Below are 18,171 nucleotides of genomic sequence, written 5' to 3' on the forward strand. Positions count from 1 at the left end.
TAATTTATTTTATGATTCAACAGTAAATATTTTCAGAAACTTAAATTTGTTTTTATTTGATTTTAAATCGTTTATATATGTATTGTTTTTCATAAAAATACCCAAATTATGTAATAAAACATTCATAAATTTAAATATAATAATAGTAACTGACATTATAAAATTTTATTAAATTTGATGTAATTATATAGAAATAAACTATAATTATCTATTTTATTCTAATATTTTACAGAAATAAGAATATCTAAAATATCGATTTAAGTCCTTTCATCAGCGGGGAAAAAAAATTGCATCGATTCGATAACAATCAATAGATCATAATGTTTATTTACGATCTTACAAAATTAGTTCTCTTACAAGAATTTTTATAAATTAAATTGAAGAAAAAAATAAGTTAATAACATAAATAAATATCAAAATATTTTGGATTGGTGAGCCCAATTATATACCACACGTAAGTTGCTGCTCATTGGAACAATATGTATATACACATGTGGACTGTAGAAAAGACCGAGTGAGATATAATATATATTATATATATATATATATATGTAAATACACAGATGTTGCATCCTGTTTATTTCCTCAGATTTCTCTCTCCCTTCAGATTCAATCAATCAAACTGGCTTTCTCGTTTATTTCACCCCCGGTAATGTGAAGCCGCGGATGGATGGATAAACTCCACTCTTGTTGATTCGAATTTCAGAGGAAACCAGTTGTTTTCTTGGGTTTCAGGTGTCGTTTAGGTACGGGTTTACGTGAATTTGTAGTGTGGAGGTGTGAAGGTGAGCTGTTGAGGATGGCGGCTGCTTCATCGGCGGTGTGTTCGTGGCTAATGGTGGCATGCATGTCAGTTGCTTGTGAGAATGACTCTCCCGTTTCCATGCTCTCGACGACGTCGCATTCCCGTCTCAGCAGATGGGCATCCCGTAGGAGGAAGATTGTTCTCGCCAAGTGCGCGCCGTTGTCGTATGGCATTCGTGGCATCATGAGTTCTTGCTTAGCTTTCGAGCCCTGCGATCGATTCAAGAAATCTGAATCTTTCTTCGGCTTCGAATCGAGGAGTATCCCGCTGCATCGCAGGCGCAGGAAACTACATTTCCCTGATGCCCATTCTGGTAAGTTTATGTTATTTCACGGGTGTGATCGGTCTAGTTTCCCGTGGCGTTGATGCGGTGTGTAAAGTTTTTTCTTTAGGTGGATTTATTTTAAATTTAATTTGAGGTGTTAGTCCTTCATCTCTCTCTCTCTCTCTCTCTCTCTCCCTCTCCCTCTCTCTCTCTCTTTAAGTTTGATTAGTTTCAATTTAATTTAGGCGTGCTGGTGATTTGTTTCATTACATTAATGTTTTACTTGCCCTTTTTCTCAGTAAACTTGTTGACAATCGCAAGTAAGTCTGTAACTTCCTTGAATTCATTACTTCTTGGAATCTATGTAGCTCGAGGAAACTGGTTGAATTGTCGTTTATCAATGATTTGTAAGTACTTTTGATTGTTCAATTATTCGAATTAAGACCTTTGTCTAGTTTTTCTATGTTCGGTGAGGTTGGGTGAGGTTAGGTTTATGCTTTTTCAATTTTAATGGTTGTTGCTGCCCACTGCCGTCCATCTCAATATTTTGTGCTTTTGCTTCCGAACTGACTATGAGGTACCAAAAGGTGGTCCATATAGTCTGACCAGATATATGATCATCATGCATGTGACACCTTGTTTCAAAAAACTTCCCGTGGATTTCAATTTGTTTCATGATTTTGATACCTTTGATTGTTCTTACAGTAGATCATTGATCTCTCTTGGTTATGTAAATTATAGAAGTAATGGCTATAGCTATGCAACCCGCCAATGAAGTTGTGCCCAAGAAGAAGCCTTCAACCAAGCATAGGCGAGTGGTGGTGACAGGTTTGGGTTTGGAGACACCGCTTGGTAATGACCCAGATGTGTTCTACAATAACCTGCTTGAGGGTATCAGTGGCATTAGTGAGATAGAAGCTTTTGACTGTTCCCAGTTTCCAACAGTATGGTTTATCGTGATCTCATTTTTAGTATTCTGGGTTGGTCATTCATTTCTGACTGTATGCATTTTAACTGCAGAAAATTGCTGGAGAGATCAAGGCTTTCTCCACAGACGGCTGGGTTGCACCTAAACTTTCCAAAAGAATGGACAAGTTCATGCTTTACATGCTAACAGCTGGAAAGAAAGCCTTGGCTGATGGAGGAATCACGGAAGATGTCATGGATGAAATAAATAAAGCAAGGTGTGGCGTATTAATTGGTTCTGCCATGGGTGGGATGAAGGTAAGGCTATAGTGTTGCTTTGGACAAATATGAAATTAGTGGAGGAATGGAATTGTGCACTAACAGCCACAATTTGATGATTTTGCTTTATTTACTTGTTGCTCATATATCTTCAGAATATAACTTGTGTTCATTCAACACATGGCACCTTTTTCTTTTGAAATTTGTTTCCGATCCATGTTTGACGGTTCATATGCCTTGGATGAATACTGGATTGTTTTGTTCCAGTCACCTAGATCATAACTGGTATTCTGCTTGATGTTGGAAGTCTTGCAGTGGGTTGAAGCAAGCACAATATGATTCTATGTACATGGAAATATGCAATACAAATTTTAATCGTTTTAATTTAATCAAGAAAAATTCTGTCTCTCAACACCAACATACTACCTTCCTTGTTCCTTTGTGTCCGGGCAGGTTTTTAATGATGCAATTGAAGCGTTGCGGATCTCATATAGGAAGATGAATCCATTTTGTGTGCCTTTTGCAACCACAAACATGGGTTCTGCCATGCTCGCTATGGATCTGGTTAAACGAGTTTTTTTGTCTGTTTACTACAATTGCAAGTTCAGCAAGCAATGTGTATTGTGGTATTCGAAGCTTGATTAATTATGTATTGCAGGGATGGATGGGCCCAAACTACTCAATATCCACTGCCTGTGCAACAAGCAGTTTCTGCATACTGAATGCTGCTAATCACATCATCCGGGGTGAAGCTGTAAGTCTATCGGGTTCTTCTCAAGCTTTGGAACTGAAGCTTCGTATTCTGTTTGCACTTGAAGGGTCAGCTATAAAATTATCATTGATAAATGCTCCAGCTGATTGCTGATGTTTGTTATTTTACAGGACATGATGCTTTGCGGTGGTTCAGATGCGGCAATAATACCAATTGGTAACATTCTCTTGATTTTCATTTTTCAAACACTCATTTCTTCAGTTTCTTGATCATAAACTTTGGTGCAGGATTGGGAGGCTTTGTTGCCTGCAGAGCACTGTCTCAGAGAAACACTGATCCTTCTAAAGCCTCACGTCCCTGGGATAGTGTAATTTTCCACATTTGCGTTCTTATCCATATGTGCTGGAATTTGGCGTAGAAAACAGCTGAAAATGAGAAAGCTATCGTGTTAAGTTTTATGTCTCACTTTCAAATACATTCCTTTGTTACTTTTGCTAGAGCCTGCCAAGTCAAATCTGATGATTTGTTAATTCATGTTTTCCATTACTAAATATTTTTAACCATAAATCTTTTAAAGCTGGTTTTTATATATTTGGACATTCATCAACCAATGCACATGAAAATCTTATATATTTGGACAATCATCAACCAATGGGCATAAAAATCTTACCACTATCGGTAATAAGGATTGGAAGAACTTTTTAGTTTGTCTTGTCAGCAGGACTGTGATGGCAAACTGTGTGGCATTTCAGGGGTAAACTCTTGTGGTTGCAATGTGATCCTTTAATGAGAGACCTTAAAAGACCCTACTCTCTGATTTTGCAAAATATGCATGAAAACAACTATTTTAATTAATTATTCATGCTTTAGTGCTGGATCTGCTTGTCTGTGTGATTCAACGTTCTTCAATGATAAAACAGTTTATTTTATTACATTATCAAGAATGGAAAGTTATCCTACATTCCTATTCATGTGAAACGATAAAACAGTCTTTTGACTACTAGCGATGAGAAAGGAACTAGAAAAAGCCTACTAATCCATTATGCTGAGTATTACTTCCCCAGTAACTCCTTCTGTCTTGGACAGAATCGTGATGGGTTTGTAATGGGAGAAGGGGCTGGAGTATTGCTACTCGAAGAACTTGAGCATGCTAAGGTATCCCGAAACTCCAATCTGTTAAAAAGTTTGTGGCTTTGTATACATGCAAAAACTGCAGTTAGCTTATTTTATTATTGAAACTTAAGAGCATGCTGGTTTTGTTCTCGATGATTTCAGAGAGAACATGTGTTTGAAAATTTATAAGGGGAGTTATGTGTGTGTTGGTTTTGTTTTTGGCAAAAACCAGAATTTTCAGTGATTGGTATGTGGGATTTTTATAATTTTAAGATTAAGATATATTATACTGTATTAGAATATAATATGATAATAATAAGGTATTTTTGCTGATGAGTATAAGATTGAATTATTATGAATGATTATGTTGGAAGATGCGAAATTCAGTTTTTAAAAAATAAAATAAAAACGAGATAATTTTTTGATTTTGTTTTTGAAGATGAAATTATTTTCTGAAATTTAAAATAATATTTCCTAAGTTTTTGATCATTTTCGAATAATCAGAAAAGAGGTGCCACTATCTATGCTGAGTTTCTTGGTGGCAGCTTCACATGTGACGCATATCATATGACAGAGCCTCATCCTGAAGGTACCTTTGTAATTAATTTTATGGCCTTCATGTTCTTGTGTAATGTGTGGAGATGTCAAGGTTCTTATTTGTCAACTGCTGAAGATAGAAAAGATAATGTTTTCTTTTAAATAATTAACGGATTCACCCCAGTCTAGCCCAACTTTTTCTCTGAAGTTTAAGAATACTCTCAATCCAATCTCACAGAAAGAAAACAATTAACATATGGACAAAAAATTATGCTCTTCATCACTCAACTTTCTCAAGTCTTATTATAAGTGAGGAAGTATTCATGCTAATATGTCACAAATCGAGAAGAGAATAAACCCACTCATTTGTATCTTTCTCTCTTACAATCACCGAAAGAAAATAGTTAACACTGGCAGAGATAGTTTGGAATTTAATTGTAATCTTCAAATGAATGGCAGTATCCAAGCACCACCTTTTGAGACTCTCAGCCTTGACCCTGGCTTCTAGCCTTCAAAACTGTCACTGTTAGAACCAATCCCATTAAATTACAGCAAGTTCACTAGAACTTACAATATAATTTGGCTAGTTTGTGAAATCATTAAACATGGCAAAAATTTATAATTTTGCTGCACATTGATGTAAACATTGAACTTGGATTGAACAGTTGTTTCATTGATTAGTTAGTTCATAGCTGACTCTGGTTTTATTATTTGATTGGACTTTGGAACTAGTTTGTTCACCAAGTACTAAAGCATGGTTGTGTATATCTATGTGTTACATATTTCTTATTGACGTCCCCTTTAATTTTTGACGAATTTGACTTATTCACCTCGTGACTTCACCTGATGTGTGAACTTGACCTTCTCCCTCGCAGGAACTGTTGCTAGATTTTTGTTTTATCCATTAATTAGGGGATTGAACCCTTTATCCAGTTAGGCTTTCGTGCTTTTACTTGATTGAAACATGATTTGGACTTGTTGGCTCTAGTAACAAAGCTTGAATTGGTGTCGATTCTGTGCAAAAACAAGATTCCATTATTTAAACCCGCAAACAAGCTTTGATATAATTTGGGCTTCCTTCCTATTTTACGAGTAGGAACTGGTGTCATTCTGTGCATAGAGAAGGCTCTAGCTCAGTCAGGAGTACCTAGGGAAGATGTGAATTACATAAATGCGCACGCAACATCTACTCCAGCTGGCGATCTCAAGGAGTATCAAGCCCTCATTCACTGCTTTGGCCATAATCCCGAGGTTTCCAGATAAAAATTAGTTCTCTCTCAGACCAGAATCATAACTTGATGAAAATTTCTCTGTGCTACTTACACCTACATTTTCTTATATGCAGTTAAGGGTGAACTCGACAAAATCAATGACTGGGCACCTTCTTGGAGCAGCTGGTGCTGTGGAGGCTGTTGCAACTGTACAGGTGCGTTGCAGATTTATATATTTTGCTGATCTAGGAAATTGTAGAGCGAGCATATTTGATTAAGTTATTTGAGTGAAATCTCTTCGGATCTCTTCCTACATTCGGAAATGACATTCGACATGAAGTAGTAAATTTCTTTACCTGCTGTGTCCCCTGCAGCCAGCGACTAACAGTCGAAGTCATGGATATCTGTTCTAAAATATGAAATGATAGAAGTGAAAGTAGAGTGGACATGTACATCCTTTCTGTATCTGCTCTCAGCTATGTTGACTTGTCAAAATGAGTGGCATAGATTTCCCACCGGATGATTCATCCTTTCTCTTGTTTCAGCTAACGCCGTGTATAGCACTGCAGTTAGATTTCTATTGGTATCTGTAATTCATACTTCATCCATTGTTTTTTTTCCTTTAATTGAGAAATAGAAAAAAGTTCCATTTTTATGTCCCTGTAACCATTATGTGCCCCATATCAAGGGTGTATGAATTTATGATGAGCTGATTGAATATTATTGATGTTTATGTGGAACATCAATCCGTTATTGAAGTGAACTTTATTCTACAGGCGATTCGGACTGGCTGGGTTCATCCAAATATAAATCTTGAAAATCCAGATGATGGGGTGGTATGTTCCTTTTGTCGCTATGTATCCTTAGTAGTTCTATGTGAACGGGATACTGATTAACTATTGCTATCTTTCAAATATAAATCTTGAAAATCCAGATGATGGGGTGGTATGTTCCTTTTGTCGCTATGTATCCTTAGTAGTTCTATGTGAACGGGATACTGATTAACTATTGCTATCTTTTTCAGTTGTTCACCTGGCTGACAAATATTTTAGTCAGCTGATTAAATGTATCAAATGTTCAGTTGTTGTTCCTATTATTTTAATAGCTATGACACTTTATTGACAAGGAGCATGTGGGAAAAAATATTAACTCTTGACCCTAAATATATCAAAGTAGATGAAAGCGTGCATACTAGGTAGTTGGGCTACGAGATGGGGGATCGGCATTTCTAATGAATTCTTTTGCTTCCCATGCGAGTGACAAGATGCATTTATTCTATTTAGGATTTGTTTCACGAATGGGTATAGTATTTAGTTACCAATAAATGTGTTTTTTCTCAAGTTAATTCTGCTGAGGCACCCCCTTATTTACTTCATAAGGATGTATAGCGTATTGATATAGAACCAGTATTGATCCAGGATACAAATGTGCTGGTGGGACCAACCAAAGAAAGACTGGACATTAAGGTGGCATTGTCCAATTCATTTGGGTTTGGAGGCCAGAATTCATCAATATTATTTTCACCATACGAGTAGATTTTGACATGCTTGTTTGGTCAAGCAATGTGCCAGAGGTATGTAATCGTCTTCACATTGAATAAGCCTTTCTAGATATTACCAAACTCCTGAACTATGTCTCCACGACAACTGATAAAACATCAGAAACAACTGAGGTTGTGGATTTGTTCAAGTATTAAATAAAAACTCTATCGAAATAAATAAAAAGCTGGGTGCATCTCACTTTATGTAGTGTGGCAAAAGGGTTAGCGTTGTTCTAACATAGAGTAGAATCGAACATTGAAGAGATTCATTTACAACAGTCAAAAGATGGGTGCCTAATTCCAATACAATAGGGGTCTCTCAGTTAGCATTTATTAGACCCTTAAGTGAAATAGATGTTACATCAATTTCATAGAGTTTCTTAGTCAACCTGTAACGAAGTTCTGATTTAGTTGCACTTAATGTCACACCTTCCTTACCTAGTCAAACGATTTTGCTGTCTGCAGGGTCTTTTTTCAGAAATCGCACGCTCAAGGGGATTATTGCAGGGACCAAATGAAAAGAAGTGGCCTTTGAAATGCATTGGCAATCAATCAAATCTCTATAATTTCCTTGAGATTGTTGTTGTGATACTCTTTTCATCTATGTTGGAGATCTAATATGATCTCTGTGTAATCTCTCTCTCTTTGTTTTTAGATCGAAATTTTGGATGTACAACCGAACGATTATCTGGGTCTGTACATTTGTGAAATTTTGACTGATTTTTACGTAGCAAGCCAGTAGTGACATGTATCGCTGCCCGCCTTCGAATTTGTTTACCATGCTTGTTCCAAGGCTGCTTACTTTCTAGACATTAATGCTGAAAGTTTCTTGAAATGTTTTGTGTTATCTGTCTGTTGATAATTGGATGAGGTTTTAATCAATTTCTCTTGTCGATGTCTGGCTAGGTAGGCAGCACTAGCATGTGGCAAGAAAATTTGTTCGTTAATTTCTCAGGAATGTTGATAGGTTACACACAGGCTCATTCATTTGTCAGTGGGAGACTATAAAATGACACTCATTGAAATAATGTCAAGGATAATAAAAGATCATGACTAATATCCATGAATCTGACAGACTGGTGATTTATAGCAGTGATCTAGCACGATAGTTGAAGGTTTGTTTCATCCTATCCGTGCAGGCAGATCACTGATAGTTGAAGGTTTGTTTCATCCTACCCGTGCAGGCAGTGCCTGCACGGGCAATGAACGGCCCGGATCACTCCACATGAGTGATCCGGGCCCACCTTCATGTAAAAAAAAAAAAAAAATTGGCTCGAAAAAATCCGAGCCGTTGGATCGACCCCTGCAGCAGTGCCCGCAGGGGTAGGGTCGACCGAACCTTGAAGGTTTGAAGTCAAAAAAAGGAGAAAATTTACGTTGATTAGATGTTACTTTTAGGGTAGTGTTCAATCAAAAGTATATGAACATATAAGTAATATTAATGTTGATAATAATGTGACAAAATGAGTCATTATATAGTATTATTAGGGTAGCTTGAACTCAACTTTATCAGTTGATGAGATGGTACTCTTCACGAGTCATCAATTTAATTGTTATAATATTACTTTTGAACATGTGGTCTTGTAAAATAATCGATTGATAAAAATAAATAATCAAGATCGATCTTTAATATATATCTAATACTATTATATATATATGAGTTTGAATTGTGAGCTTACTATTTTACCTTTTTATTTATTTACAATTTGTTATGTTTATGATGTTCTTTAAGTAATTTTCTATGTTAATTTAATATGATCATTAATAGTCTACTTAATTCAATCAATATAATTATTAATTTGATTTTACTTTTAAATTTAATTTAATTTACATATTTAAAAATAATAATAATATTACATCTATTTTACTTTTATAAATATAGGATTTTCATTTGTAAACTTACTATTTTACCATTTTATTTGTTTTATATCATGTTCATGAGGTTTTTTAAATTATTTTCTACGTTAGTTTAATAGGATTATTATTTTACCATTTTGTTTGTTTTATAATCTGTCATGTTCATGAGGTTTTTTAAATTATTTTCTACGTTAGTTTAATATGATTATTAATAGAGTACTTAGTTAAGGTATTTATTATTTCAATTTTACTTTTAAATTTAAATTTAATTACTTTAATTATACATTGACATCAAATTCATAGAAAAGTACTATAATAAACTTTAATTATTCATTGACATCAAATTCATAGAAAACTACTATAATAATGTTATAAATTAAAAATTTGTTAATATTCCGAATATTAAGGTAATAATGGGAAGACGAATGTAGATGAGTAAGGTTGAATAAAATTAAATTATTAATAAAATTAAAATCATATAAAACATATTTTTCTCATTTAAAATAGATATATTTTTAAACTACTTATGTATCAACATAGATACATAATTGAGAGAAGAAGTTTGTATGTAAGTGATTTCAATAAAAATAAAAAAAAATTAAGTATTTAATCAATTTCGATATATGATACTAAAAAAATATCCTTAAATAATATATTATCTATTAATAATATCTATTAAATATATGACTTTCAATTGTGAGCTTACTATTTTACCAATTTTTTGTTTTACAATATTCATCATATTCATGATGTTATTTAAGTCATTTTTTATATTAGTATAAAATGATCATTAATAGTGTACTTAACTCAATCAAAATAATTATTATTTTAATTTAATTTTAATTTCTTAAATTTATTGCAGTAAAATTTATGAAAATCTCTATCATATTAGTGATAGATAATAATGGGAAGACGAAGGGAGATGAGACGGATTGAATAAAAATAAATTATTAATAAATATTAAGTTCATATAAAAATTCTTTCTCCCATTTAGAATAGAGATATTTTCAGACTCTTTATGTGTCAATTGAGATATGTGATTGAGAGAAATGTTTGTATGTAACTGATTTCAAACACTATTTTTAAGCTATTTGGTCAATTTTTTATATATGCTGCTAAATAAATATTACTAAATAATATGATTCCTTTGTCATTTAGTATTCTTGCAATGAGATGGGTTTTTTGCCCTAGAGTTAACATGTTTTATTGTTATATGTCATTTGTGTTGATTATGTTGTATGAATGTCATATAAAATGTCAATATTTCTAAGAAAATAAAATCGTTTTCAAAAAGAAAAAATTCTTCATCCAGAAAAAGAAACACATGAAAAACAAAGTGTGCACAATTCTCATTCTATTTATAATGGTATGAGAATAATTCTAAAGCTTTGTGGACACAATAGATCAATTTTGTGAATTTTTAGTAAATTGAGACATTGAGCCAATTGCATTTTATTTTATCCAATATCATCTCGATATATTTCGAGGTGGTTAAGAGGTTGTTTTTGTCTTTTTTTTTTTAGTCAAAGTGACTAATCAGCTAATTCATAAGATATAAAAGATAGTATTGAAAACTTCTCGCCAAATACATTCACTTAGCCAAATAGTGAAATGCAAATAAAATTCTACAACATTTCATCAAATTAATTTTGACAATCATAAAATGCTTATGAAATCTAAACAGTTGTATTATTAGATGAGATATTGAATAAAACAAATACTTTTATATATATTTAAATGATATTTATTATCTCATTTGCATCTTAATTATGTTATTCATGTCTCTTCTCAAAATTTTTAAAATACAATAATTAATTTTGTATGTCGTTCCACAAGATATAAAATATTATAAACAAAATATAAACTCGATAGAAGAACATTTGTTTTGTTTCAATGAATAATATAATATTATGTTCTAGACACAACAAATGAGAATGAAACTCTATTATCCCCATGATATGATGAACGCAATCATCGTTCCAAAGCTTCTAAAAAAATAACTAACGATATGACTTTCCTGAATTGCGTCAAATTAAACGAAGAAATAGTTCTAATATAGTAATTTGACTAGATATATTAACCGAATAGCTATATATAGACAGTTCTAATTTATTAACCTTATAGCTATATGTTAATAATATTGATATTACAAATATCACGATGTTTGAAGAAATTACAATATCATTCATTGATTATGTTGTTGAAGGATATATAGGTTATACATACTTTTACTCACAAGTGAAAATCTATCACGACTAAAAGAATTTTTTTCTTAGGAGTTACAGTTGATGATTCTCATAAACTGAAAAATCATTCAAAAAATAATAATAAATAGTCGAAATATAAGATTATCGGATAAAAATAATGTAGAAAACTGAAAAAATGTCGTGATAGAGAAGCAAATTACAAGCATGTCAAATCTTTGATGAGGATTCTAAATAACATAATAAGTTAAAGATGATCATATACTTGTTGAGTATACCAAAATAGTTATACGCATATTATAAAAACTACGACAAAGAGTTGTTGAGTTGTCAAAATCAACCAAGAAGCATATTGAAAAATGTGCCATGTGGATAAGACAACTTTTCTGATTCATATACCGTCTATGATCATGATTTTTAAATTTTGTGGTTTGATTTATTTCAATTGATAAATACTACTATCCTTATTTTAATTCATTTAAATATTATCAAAATTTTATTCATATATTTCAGCAGTTTAGATATATATATATATATATATATATATATATATATATATATATATATATATATATATATATATCATCTTAGTTCCAAAAAAAAAATACATGTCATCTTTTAGGTAAGAAACATGATAAATAACCAACATCAATATTAAATACACATATATCATCGTTTTTTTTTTTAAAAAAAAAGATGTGCATATAATATTTTCTTTGAGGTAAGAAACATGCAGAGTTGAATAAAATGCTGATAGTGTTAAAAAAAGAGCAAAAATCTGTCTGAGCCCGGGTTCGAACCGCGGACCTCTAGTGAGTGAGACTAGCGTGATAACCAAATACACCACCAAGACTCATTTGACAACGTCCACAGTATTTATTTAAAGAATAAATTTTATCATAATGGCGTCTCCAACATTGAATCAAAATAGCGTGAAAGTTATTTAGCTACATGGTTTTGTTCTCCAACAAGGGACGCTATCTTTTGCACCAAAAGTTTTTCAATTTTTTTAAAATTTAATTTTTAATGATTAAAAATAATTTATTTTAATAGATAATAGTGCATTATAATTTACAAATATATAATATTTAATTCATTTTAATTAATCATTTACAAATATATAACAATTTTTACAAATATTCAATTAATAAAAAATTGATTAGTGTTTTAATGAAACAATATAATTTCTAATTAAACATTCAGACACATAAATTTAATTATAAATATATTATTAATTTACAAATAGATGTATAATAATTATGATGATGACCGGGTGAATCGGGTAAAAACTTGGTGGGCGATTTCACCGGGTTAGTTGATGAGCTGGAGATGGTTACCCAGGCACCTCGACCAGCACTCTTAAGAGAGAAATGACGTTGATGGGCGTTGGAAGATTCTCCGACGTGACTACTCCGACGCTCAAGTCAGTTAACGATTATAGAGAATTTTGTAATAAATGTTGTAGGCCATATGTAAAAAATGAATGTCTCGATTTTTAAACAACCTGATATTTATAGAAAGAAAGTCAATGATAACATTGTTTTCAATGTCCACTTACTAATTATAACAAGATGGTTGCCCATATCATATTTTTTCTGACACAAACTTGCAAACTGTTCATTTCGCCTTGTCAAATCAATGCAATTCTGATAGTAAAGATTATCAAGATGGGGTATCTCATATTTGTGTACTCGAGTGAGGTGCTATTATCGAAGTAACCCGGGTAGAAAACCATCACACAGGAACCCGTTTGAAAGCCCATGAGATGATGCCTCGGGCGATCACTTGCTCGGCTAAATGATGTCTCGGACGGTCACTTGCTCGGCTATTATCGGCTCAAAGCCTTCTCAAGACCCAATCCATGACCCGAGATCATCGAGTACCTAAGATCCGTTCCCCGGTGGTATCACCAAATTAATTTTATTTTTTGTCTATTTTTTAAAAAGTTATGAATAATTAATGAATAATTTAATGAATTTAAAAGAACAGTAATGATTACTTTTGCCTTCTAGCTTCTTGGTTAGCTCAACTACACTTGCCACTCCTCTCCTAGCAGCTGCCCGATGCTCGGATCTTCGGCTCACCATTTTACCTTCCTCTTTAAATCACCACCTGCCTTTTTGCTGGCATACTCCTTACCAATGTACCACCACCCATAAATGAATATAATAATCCGATACATATGTTTAACCATAAAATTATTGAAAAAATAATTATATAATATTTATAGAAGTTTATGTGTAAATTATTGTGCTGTAAATGGATAGAGAGAGAGTATTTAACTATAACTAACGAGTTTTTAATTTGTTGTCAAACTACTACGTAATATGTAAAGCGAAAGATTTACTTAAATACATTTAAGTCCAAGATGATTATGGCAGCAGATTATTTCGGCTCGATTCGGTTCGAACTTTAAATTTTTACCTGCTTGCGAATTAAAAAATAAAATGTTAAATCTGGTAATATTGCATATAAAACTCATATTTAGACAGACGTCTGCTGTGAATGATCCATTCATGTAAAGTTCATGCAACTAGCAAGAAAACACACAGACAATTGTATTTACAGATTCAATGTTTCTTTAAACTTACATCTCCTCGTCGATTGACTACAATGGGGAAACTTGTTGTAATTGTGAAGCAATCGGAATTATTATGCATATGAACTACAACACGCCACATCCGGCGATCCACGCCGCCATTGTTGACAGCCGTGAAGAAGCGTAGCTCAAGTAATCCAGAGCAAGCGCATTCATGATTGTTTGTTAGTGACCTCTCCTTGTTGGATATCCGAGTGGGGGTGGTGGGGTTTAATAGGGGAGGATGGGTGAACTTGAGCCGTCGGATCAAAACGCCGCCAGTGCGTCCCAGATTAGATTCCGAGAATCGAGAAAATAGATGCTAATTGCAAAGGTAGATCCCATTTTGTGTATTGTGAAAATAATTGGACAGATACATACTGATCCACTTGATGACCACATGAGCTTGTAGCCTCTTTGTAAATTTAACCTATAAATATTATCACAGTCGTTTTATTTTTTTTTTATAACGATGAAACCCGTAACACTGCCGATAGTTAAAATTCAATCATGGAGGATGGCTTGAATCATAAGATACCCGCGAAATTGGATCGATATTATATTTATTTAAATAGTATAATAAAACTCTTTTATACAGCGGAGCTTCTATGTTGATACATCAGGGAATTGGATCATTTGAAATGCCAGAACCAAGATCAAAAAAAGAAAGAAAGAAAGAAAGAGAGAGGGAAAAAAAGAATTCAGCTCGGAATCTACACTTCCAACAGAAGCCAACTTCACAGCTTACAAGATCTTGAATTGGAGTTTCAATCCTCAGTTTACAGCACAAAAGTTATTCACCGGATATTTTTTATTCCATATCCATAGCTTAATATTAAAAAACAAACTGCAGAAGTTTAATCTCAAACGGATTTAAGAAACTTCAAAGTTTCGTCAATGTGCTTTTCGGGTTGGAACTGATTGTTGTAGACCAGTCGACACACTCCATTCTTGTCGAGAACATACGTTTGTCTCCCGGGCAGAGTACCAAATAAGTCCGAGGGTACGCCCCACTCTTTTCTAACCTTATTTCCTTCATCGCACAATAGGCTGAATGGAAGTTTATATTTGCTGGCAAATTGCTGTATAGCAGGAGGAGCAAGTATGTTAATCACAGGAGGTCGGGATTTCTTTCTGGATTTATCATCAAAATTATGAACCAAAAAGTCGGACCAATCAAGAAAAGCAAGAAAATTTGATACATGATAAGTAACTTTTCGGCAAATAAAAACCAGCATCCACATACATATTTAAATCTCACTATCAGATTCATGTTTAAACTGGAAGAGAAACAAATGTATTTTTTTTAAAAAAAATCAGTTTATGGGATGCTATCATTAATAAAACCGACGCTGTCACAACTAGTGAAGCTCTATACAAGAAAGGTAAAGGCTGTTATACCTTGTGGGATGCTGCATCATCCCCACTAATCCCAATAACCTCTGCTCCAGCTTTCTTAAATTTCTCATACGAGTCCCTGAAGGCACATGCCTGTAAATAATGTTCAAACATCAATCGGCACCTATTATTTTTCAAAAGATTGATGTGCTGCATGCTTAACACTGGGTATATATTTTGTGATCAATTAAACTTCGACACAAAATTAAGGAATGATGAGTAGATTAAAGCAAAATTTATAACTGTATGACATGATCAATGTGGCAGATATCTAATCAACAATGAGTTAAAGTGCCGTATCCGTTCTTAGTTTAATCATTGCCAATCAAGGTAATTTAATAATTGCCAATCAAGGTATCGTAAATGCAGAGTACCGTTCAGGACAAATCCTATTTACACACTGTTAATTGCTTTGATACTAAAAACTAGTACTGCATTGTTGATTAGCTACTTAAAGCAAAATTTATGCCACTTTCTTGTTCTCTGTTATACTATTTTTTGCACCTAACTATAGAAAACCAAATAATCGACATTTTCCATGAGCTCAAAATGTGAATACTGAATGACTAGGAAGCCTAAAATAGAATACTACATACATAAGTACGACAACCAATCTTATGTTGAATTAATGGCTACGTTACTTTCACTCAGCGGTCGTTCTGTGTGAGATTAGTTCAACACATTTCAAACATACGTAAACGAAAACACAAAGAAAGAGCAGTGATATTTCACTTTATGATCAGGGGAACAAGTGTCTACCTGTTTGGTGCAACCAGGGGTTTCATCACCAGGATAGAAGTAAACAACTACAGGCTTCCCTTTGAATTTAGAAAGACTTACAGTCTTCCCATCTTGGTCTTTCAAAGTAAACGGTGGCACCGATGACCCTTCTGAAACCTTCAAGAAACGCCATAAACAAGCCCAGAAATTGAATCATCACCACATCTCAGAATTTCATGTATCCCACTCATCACAAAAGAAAAATACCACATTTCTGGCAGGGTAAATAAAAATTCCAAAAATTACATTTCAAGAAGATTCCTTTGGTTTTTGAGTGGATACCTTTTCAATTGAAAGCTCAATAATTGGTGGTTTGTATCAACATTCAAAACAAACTATGTCAGTACCTTCAATCTCAACACCACTAACAAATTTTATTTCATGTCCTAAACATCACCATCACATTCAGAAAGTATCCTCAAAACTACTCTCAGGATTGAGTTGACATAATAGAAATTCCAACCAATTAAAGCAAAAAATTCTGCTCAGTTTTGGTTCTTGCATCAAATTGAGCTACAACCAAAGAATCTTTCGTAGACTTTTGTGTGTGTGTGTTGCTGTTAGATGGGGCAAGAAACTGAAAAAAGAAGCGATCTTGGTAAATGTACCTTAGCGAAAACGGAAGTTTTCATAGAAGAATGAGATGGAACTGAAAGAGGAGGCACATTGGAGAGCTTGAGGCCATGAAACTGAGACTGCGAAGACTTTGAAAGGAGGGACAAATTCTGATACAATGTAGCTTTTGGGGTTTGAGCATGGAGTAAAGATGGAAGAGTGTGATTCATATGGAGTGAAATCGAAGCCATTATGAAATAAAGTGATATTGATGCAACCGAGAAGACGAGTGATGGAGACGGTGTATATTATGTATCAAGAATTACACTAGCAAAGATTTTGTTTCGAGAAAGATATGGAAGAGGGGAGCATGTGGATAAGAAAAGGGGGTGACGATGTTCTTTTGGGTTTAGTCGATCCTGGGCGCGCATTGCCCTGAGTCTTTCGATGACTGACACGTGGCATTATTTATTATTTATTTTGAATTTATTTTATCTTGTAATTGACCAACCATGGTCTAGGCTTTTAGATATTGCCCTCGAGCTCTACGTCCGTTCAAAATTTTGGGACTCCCACCATTTTTCTTAAAACTTTTCACGGTAGCTCTCAACACCCACCACCCACCGGGGAAGGCCACCGTTGCGGCCATCACATCTCCGTCACGAGCCCTTGAGTCCTTGGAGAAGTCTATTTGTGCAAATGCAACTGCAGAAGCTGCCCAGAGCTTTCAGAAGGTATATTTTGTAATATATTGCTTGAAAACCTACTATAATGCCGATAATGTGTTTATTCAAGGGATGTCAGTTCCTCATCTAATTTTCTTTTCTTCCTTTCCCCATTTGATGGTATCAATCTTCTATAATTTTCCCCCGCATGCGTGATTTGAAGTTATGTATTCTTGCTTTTAAATTTTTAAATCTGCTAATTATAATTTATAGGAGAACATTATTCTAAAGCAACATTATTATTGCCAACACACTACTGTAAAATCGATTCTTGATTTGGGAAAAAAAGTGGGTTCTTTCTGTTTGTGTGAAAAATCGATTCTTGATTTGGGAATTTGTCTTATGATTTAATCAAGTGAAGCTTTCATATATATGATTCAAGGACTTGTCTTATGATTTAATCATTCCCGATTATTTTTATATTACATAGTATGCAGTTGATGTTTTTTTTAAGGCAAGTGATAAATTTCAGAAGCTTTCATATGTAGGATACAAGTACTTATCTTAGCATTTTATCATTCCAGATTATTTTTAAGTTTCTTAGTAAGTAAGCTAGATATGTATGGATTGAAAATATGCTTGAAATATTCAATTGCTTAGAATGTTCCTGCAACCAACTTGATGTTTATTGTTGTAGTTGAATCTGTGTTGGTTGTTGTAGGTTTTATACTTGACAATGGAAGATGACAACCCAACTGAAGAGTTG

The 18,171-nt window shown here is 33.5% G+C and overlaps 2 protein-coding genes across 3 annotated transcripts; one reads left to right on the plus strand and one right to left on the minus strand.

The window, feature by feature from the left end:
- The first annotated feature begins 550 nt into the window (after window positions 1-550).
- LOC142548445 (3-oxoacyl-[acyl-carrier-protein] synthase II, chloroplastic-like) lies at window positions 551-8,115 on the plus strand. 2 transcript variants are annotated; one of them, XM_075656771.1, is made up of 14 exons: window positions 551-1,118; window positions 1,812-2,014; window positions 2,091-2,294; window positions 2,709-2,819; window positions 2,914-3,009; window positions 3,138-3,183; window positions 3,255-3,334; window positions 4,054-4,122; window positions 4,585-4,669; window positions 5,714-5,868; window positions 5,963-6,043; window positions 6,605-6,664; window positions 7,247-7,401; window positions 7,834-8,115. In XM_075656771.1, the coding sequence occupies exons 1-13, from the start codon at window positions 800-802 to the stop codon at window positions 7,361-7,363; spliced, it is 1,626 nt and encodes a 541-aa protein (XP_075512886.1). In that variant the 5' UTR covers window positions 551-799; the 3' UTR covers window positions 7,364-7,401; window positions 7,834-8,115. The 2 variants fall into 2 exon arrangements, with proteins under 2 accessions (XP_075512886.1, XP_075512887.1); XM_075656772.1 differs by lacking the exon at window positions 551-1,118 and adding an exon at window positions 1,311-1,477.
- Window positions 8,116-14,707: 6,592 nt separating this feature from the next.
- On the minus strand, window positions 14,708-17,107 carry LOC142548447 (peroxiredoxin Q, chloroplastic-like). The gene is made up of 4 exons (XM_075656773.1): window positions 16,794-17,107; window positions 16,165-16,302; window positions 15,409-15,498; window positions 14,708-15,089 (listed from the first exon to the last, which is right to left on the minus strand). The coding sequence occupies exons 1-4, from the start codon at window positions 16,989-16,991 to the stop codon at window positions 14,871-14,873; spliced, it is 645 nt and encodes a 214-aa protein (XP_075512888.1). The 5' UTR covers window positions 16,992-17,107; the 3' UTR covers window positions 14,708-14,870.
- Window positions 17,108-18,171: the final 1,064 nt, after the last annotated feature.

This window comes from Primulina tabacum, chromosome 6 (genome assembly GCF_025594145.1).
Source record: "Primulina tabacum isolate GXHZ01 chromosome 6, ASM2559414v2, whole genome shotgun sequence".
Taxonomy (NCBI): domain Eukaryota; kingdom Viridiplantae; phylum Streptophyta; class Magnoliopsida; order Lamiales; family Gesneriaceae; genus Primulina; species Primulina tabacum.